A 7,000-nucleotide genomic window follows, 5' to 3' on the forward strand; every position below is an offset into this window, starting at 1 on the left:
GCACTACCATGCTTGGGAGCTCGACACTTGTAACGAGCAGGTCGGATGCTGGAATGGGCTTGAGTCATGTACCGAATATAATGGAAGTCAATGGGGAACTCAAGTATTTTTCCAGAAGATTTTCCAGAAAAATGTTCACGTTCCCCATTGACTTCCATTATATTTGGTAAACGAGTCGAGCCCATCTGATCTTATGACTGCTTGTTCCAAATACCGAGCCCCCGAGCATGGTAGTGCTCACTTATCACTAGTTACAAGTACCGAGCATGATGGTGCTTGGTCATCACTAGTTTTGAGTACCGAGCACCCAAGCATGGTAGTGCCCGCTCATCACTAGTTACGAGTACCGAGCACCCGAGCATGGTAGTGCCCGGTCATCACTAGTTACGAGTACTGAGCACCCGAGCATGGTAGTGCTCACTCATTTCTAGTTACGATTACCGAGCACCCAAGCATGGTAGTGCCCGCTCATCACTAGTTACGAGTACTGAGCACCCGAGCATGGTAGTGCCCGCTCATCACTAGTTACGAGTACAGAGCACCCGAGCATGGTAGTGCCCGCTCATCACTAGTTACGAGTACCGAGCACCTGAGCATGGTAGTGCTCACTCATTTCTAGTTATGAGTACTGAGCACCCGAGCATGGTAGTGCCCACTCATCACTAGTTATGAGTACAGAGCACCTGAGCATGGTAGCGCTCGCTCATCACTAGTTACGAGTACAGAGCACCCGAACATGGTAATGCTCGCTCATCACTAGTTATGAGTACAGAGCACCCGAGCATGGTAGTGCCCGCTCATCACTAGTTACAAGTATTTAGTAACTGAGCATGGTAATGCTCACTCATCACTAGTTACAAGTACCGAGCATGGTAGTGTCCGCTCATCCCTATTCCTGACATAAGTCTGTCTCAGGTGACTGAATATATCTATTTTACTCAGTGTAAACCATAACAAAATCTCAATGTGTTTCAGGTACTATAAACACATGCAAAAATGAAGCAGAATCAAACAATCATCACCTATTTTATCATAAAGGGAATATCCGATGTTCCTCAGCTCCAGGCTCCGATATTTGTTCTGGTTTTATTCATTTATCTCACTGTTCTTGTCGGGAATATGAGTCTTCTTCTCCTGGTCTGCCTGGACTCCCATCTTCACACTCCCATGTATTTCTTTTTGGCCAACCTGTCCGTAGCTGATATGACGTCTTCCACTGCCACGGTATACAAGATCCTTCTAACATTCATCACCGGAGGCAACACGGTGGTCTACCTGGCCTGTCTAGTACAATTTTATTTCTATGCATCCTTATCGGGAAATGGACTTTTCATACTGACGGCCATGAGCTACGACCGGTATGTGGCCATTTGTAGGCCATTAAATTATAACATTATTATGAACTTTAGGATTTGTCTTCTGTTGGCCTCGTTTTGTTGGATATTTTGTTTCATACAAACCGTTCCTTATATCTGGATAATATCCCTGATCTCTTGTTATTCCTCCAATGTCATTGACCACTTTTTCTGTGATCTTGTCCCCTTCTTAGAAATCGCATGCAATTACAATTCCATTCTGGAGACACTTTCCAAGATACAAGGACTAATCATTTATGCACTTTTTCCATTTTTTCTCATTTCAACTTCTTATCTCTTTATCGTTAGGACCATAATGAAGATACATTCCAGTATCGGTAGAAGAAAAGTCTTCACCACGTGCTCCTCACACCTTGCATTAATCGTCTTGCTCTACGTGACCCTTATGTCTCAATATTTAGTACCAAGTAATAGTCCGGGCTCCAAAAAAATATTCTCCTTGTTTAGTACAGCAATTATCCCGGTGCTTAAACCACTGATTTATAGTCTGAAGAATAAAGACGTGAAGACCGCATTCAGACGTAGACTGGGGAAGTGTAAAGCTGAGATTTTGTGAAATGTACTCCTATTTCCAAAATTTTGGAATTCGTACATTATTTTGTTTATTATGTTTACATTTTTAGTAAAATTCTATTCAAAGGTTTCCGTTTATTTGCAGCAAAATAAACTGAACTGGTAAAGATCATTACTGCTAATAACACCGGGTTTATCTAAGGTCTATGAGGCTGAGTAGATCATCCCTAGTTATATTTTAGTTGGCCAGGATTATTTTTTTTTTCTATCCAATTTTCTTATGTACAGATAAGTGGCACCAGATACAGTCATGAAAAAAAAAATAAGTACACCTCTTTGAATGGTTTTATGTATCAGGAACTAATTAAAAAAAATATATCTGGTCCTCACAAAGTCTTAAAATTAGCTAAATACAACCTCAGATGAACAACAAAACATCATATATTACCCAATTTATTTACCAAAAACTAGGCCAAAAAGCACAAGTTGTGTGTGACAAAATTAAGTACACCCAATAGATCAATTACTTGTAAAACCACTTTTAGCCACAACAACATGAAGTACTGTATTTTTCGAATTATAAGATGTACTTTTCCTCCCAAAAATTTGGGAGGAAAATGAGGGGTGCAACTTATAATCCCAAGGTAGCTTACCAGGAGGTGGTGGAGAGGGGTAGCAGCAGGAAGGGGCAATGCTTTAGGCTGCGGGTGCTCTGTTGTGGTGACTGTGTTGGAGCTCTGGATGCTGTGGCTGTGGGCTGCCGTGCTGCTGTCTTCAAAAAATGGCACCCGGAGTCGACTCTTGCGCAGAGGGAGCTCAAGATCTCACATCCAACCCATTGATCTCCCAGCAGCAGACTTAAGGAAAATGGAGCCCGGAGGTGGCGCGTGCGCAAATGAGATCTCGGCTTGTCATTGACCCAATAGCTCAATCTGCGCATGTGCCATTTCTTTGAAGCCCACACCGCCAACAGTTTCTGGATGTTGCTTTCCTCGGAGCAACCACAGCAAGCACCTGGGACACCCGCTGCACCGCCCACAGCATCACCCTGCTCCACCAATGCCCCTACCTCCTTTAACCCTGCTCCACCACTTTTGTGGCCCCTCCTCCCCGGTAAGACATTACCAGGTTATAAGATGAACCCCATTTTTTTCTTACCTTTTTTTCCTCTAAATTTGGGATGTGTCTTATAAACCAAAAAATATGGTTTAAATTTTACGTTTTTACAGTTTTAAAAGAAATTGTGTTCTGAATGACTTTATCAGACTCTCCCATCGTTCTGGAGGAATTTCGTCCCTCTCTTCTTTTCAACATTGAATCACAGGCAGTAACAATTGTTTCTCTAAGGTCTTTCCTTCTTGACATGTAAACACACAAAAAACAAAAAAATGAGCCGGAGCTTAAGTTGGTTTATGTGCAATGGTATGAGTGCATAAAAATTGTGGCCATTTCACAGACAACACCCAAGAGAAAAACACAAAATAAGCGTATAAAATATAATAAGTAAATAACTAAATAGTAGCACATATAACTATCATAGGATACTTAGTTAACACGGTTTGATCAAAAATCGTAAAAGCCCTCCCACTGCAAATTTTAACAGTAGAGTAGGACACTTATTGATCAAACAGTATTAACTAAGTCCCCTATGTTATTTACATATATTACCACTATTTACTTACTATCGGGTATAGGCTCATTTTGTGTTTTTCTCTCGGGTTTTCCTTGTGTTAACAAAAATCTGAATGCTCCAGACCAGCAAAATACCAAAACTTCTGCTTTTATAGACGTGGTCACATTTGCTGATGAATAATTAATCAAGAACATTTTATTAGTAAAATCTGATTGCTGCTACGAATTCTCTTTATTCCTATGGAAGTAGTAAAGGTTAAGGGGTGCTTCACACACAGCGAGCTCACTGCCGAGATCGCTGCTGAGTCACGCTTTTTGTGACGCAGCAGTGACCTCATTAGCGATCTCGCTGTGTGTGACACTGAGCAGCGATCTGGCCCCTGCTGCGAGATCGCTGCTCGTTACACACAGCCCTGGTTCGTTTTCTTCAAAGGCGCTCTCCCACTGTGACACACAGATCGCTGTGTGTGACAGCGAGAGAGCGACAAATGAAGCGAGCAGGGAGCAGGAGCCGGCGTCTGACAGCTGAGGTAAGCTTGTAACCAAGATAAACATCGGGTAACCAAGGTGGTTATCCGATATTTACCTTAGTTACCAGCCTCTGCAGCTCTCACGCTGCCTGTGCTGCCGGCTCCGGCTCTCTGCACATGTAGCTGCTGTACACATCGGGTTAATTAACCCGATGTGTACTGTAGCTAGGAGAGCAAGGAGCCAGCGCTCAGTGTGCGCGGCTCCCTGCTCCCTGCACACACAGCTAAGCGGTGTGCGCTGGTAACTAATGTAAACATCGGGTAACCATACCCGATGTTTACCTTAGTTACCAGTCTCCGCAGCTTCCAGACGCCGGCTCCGTGCAAGCGCAGCGTCGCTTGCACGTCGCTGCTGGCTGGGGGCTGTTCACTGGTCGCTGGTGAGATCTGCCTGTTTCACAGCTCACCAGCGACCATGTAGCGATGCAGGAGCGATCCTGACCAGGTCAGATCGCTGGTCGGATCGCTGCTGCATCGCTAAGTGTGAAGGTACCCTAACTTATTTTTCACTCACTGCTTCTGCATTTTGGCCTTAATTTTGGAAAATAAATAGTCACACAGTGTTATATGTTGGATATTGTTCATCTGAGGTTTTATTTACATCATTTTAAGACCTGCTAAGGACCAGACGTTTATTATGTCTTGATGTGTAAATCCATGGAATTCAAAGTGGGTGTACGTCATCATACTCACAGGTCAAGCTCCCACCAGATACTCTTTACGAATACAAAACAATTGCATGCCCATTTGGACAAGCAGGCTTTTTACTGAATCACAACTATTGCCAAAACATATGTTACACTGAAGTTTAGTTATAAAGTTAGAGGTCAACTACTTTGTCACTCTACCTTAGGCTTCTTTTACACTTCCGTGAAAATCACGCACGTTTTTCACGGACGTGTCAAAGGTGCGTATTGCCCTCGGTGTGCCGTGTGCACGGCCTACATGTGTTCTCCGTGTGTTATCCGTGATAACACACGGAGAACGGGAACTTTCTGCTCACCTGTCCCTGGCGTCGCTGTCTGTATTGTTGATCTTCGGTCTCCGGTCCTGCCGACTTCCCGCTGCTGCTGCTTCCGGCCGCAGTGAAGTGAATATTCAATGAGCATAATGAGCAGGGGTCGGAAGCAAGTGACAGCAGCGGCAGAGACAGCAGGGCAGGAGAAGGTGAGTAAAGGTTTGTTTCTTTTTCTCGCAGATACATGTGTTTTCTCCGGTGCGTGTCACATGTTTGTGTTACGTGTGACCCGTTTGCGTTCCGTGTGACACCCTTGATGCCGGAGAAAATGTGGACATGTCTACATGTGGAGCACACGGTCCATGGCGGAATACGCACGTGAGCGCAGACCCATTGATTTTAATGGGTCTACGTGTGCACGTGTCTCCGGTACGTGAGAAAACTGACCATACACGTACCTGAGGCACAGACGTGTGAAAGAGGCCTTACTGATGGGCTCTCTTGATATAACTTCCAGTGGTCACAGTTTTAGCCAAGTTTTATGGAAATGTTCTCTCTGAATTTGGCCTAATAGAGATTTAGGGAATTTTATACTGTGAATAAAAGTAAATAAATTGTATGATTATAGAATTAGAGATAATAACTATAATAAATAACTAAAAAATATACTACAGTATTGCAGTACACAGTGAGCATGAAGGTCTCGTATGTTTCAAAGAAGCTCCAGGATAGTGGTGACCCATTGACAACCCAATGACACACCGTGAAAGCATCATATAAGGGGGTGGTGGCTAACTGAAATAGCGTGCCACTTGGATGGCATAAATTACATACTGCTATAAAAAATGGACAATTGAACATTGGGGGGTACCAGAGGTTGGGTCTCCAACAATCACACCCCAAAGAACTGGACATCTAAGTCATAGTTCCGGAGAACAACAAATAAATTATATAATATCTGAAGTAAACGACAGAAATACAGTGGCTACTAAACGGTATATGCATTTATGTGATTAGACGTCTGGTAAGGTTTTAAATATTAGTTGATAGGCCCATCCTGATATGGGTCACCTTGACGTGGTGGGATGGCTGTTATTTTTTTTAATCAAAAAAAATGTTAACTAAATACCTTATCTTATTTACCAGCACTATTGCTATTTATTTACTTATTTTAAGGTATTTGCTCATTTTTAGCTTTTTTTTCTTGGGGGTTAAACCATGTATAACGCTGCTCCATTCCTTGATTATACCTGGCCAGTGAGAGCAGATATCAACTAGTTGTTGAGGGCACCAGGTGTGAGATCCCCTCAGATTTTATCAATATTAAACCCACTTTAGGTGCTGAGTAAAGCGGGCTTTACACACTACAATATATCTTACGATGTGTCGGCGGGGTCACGTCGTAAGTGACGCATATCCGGCATCGTAAGTTATATTGTAGCGTGTGACAGCTACGTGCGATTGGGATTGAACATTAAAACATTCATCGCATGCACATCGTTCAATTCCTAAAAATTGAACGTGAGGTGGTTCAATGTTCCCGAGGTAGCACACATCGCAGTGAGTGACACCCTGGGAACGATGAACAGATCTTACCTGCGTCCCGCGGCTCCCGCCGGCAATGCGGAAGGAAGAAGGTGGGCGGGATGTTTACGTACTGCTCATCTCCGCCCCTCCGCTTCTATTGGCCGGCAGCCGCGTGACATTGATGGGTCGCCGAACGTCCCTCCCACTCCAGGAAGTGGATGTTCGTCGCGCACATCGAGGTCGTATGGAAGGGTAAGTACGTGTGATGGCAAATAATCGTTTGTGCAACACGTTCAACAAATTGAACTTGCCGCACATACGATGGGGCGGTTACGATCGCATACGATATCATATGCTTAATCGTAACGTGTAAAGCAGGCTTTAGATGTGTCCGACTTGGTTTACTTGGGCCCACCAGAGTATATTTGTAGGAGATGCCCCATTTTTGTATACCGGCCGTGAAA

The 7,000-nt window shown here is 43.8% G+C and overlaps 1 protein-coding gene across 1 annotated transcript; it reads left to right on the forward strand.

Moving 5' to 3' along the window:
- The first annotated feature begins 996 nt into the window (after positions 1 to 996).
- Positions 997 to 1,932, forward strand: LOC142251755 (olfactory receptor 5B12-like). Its single transcript, XM_075324805.1, has one exon. The coding sequence runs from the start codon at positions 997 to 999 to the stop codon at positions 1,930 to 1,932; it is 936 nt and encodes a 311-aa protein (XP_075180920.1).
- The last annotated feature ends 5,068 nt before the right edge of the window (positions 1,933 to 7,000 follow it).

The sequence above is a fragment of the Anomaloglossus baeobatrachus genome, chromosome 9, assembly GCF_048569485.1.
Source record: "Anomaloglossus baeobatrachus isolate aAnoBae1 chromosome 9, aAnoBae1.hap1, whole genome shotgun sequence".
Classification (NCBI taxonomy): domain Eukaryota; kingdom Metazoa; phylum Chordata; class Amphibia; order Anura; family Aromobatidae; genus Anomaloglossus; species Anomaloglossus baeobatrachus.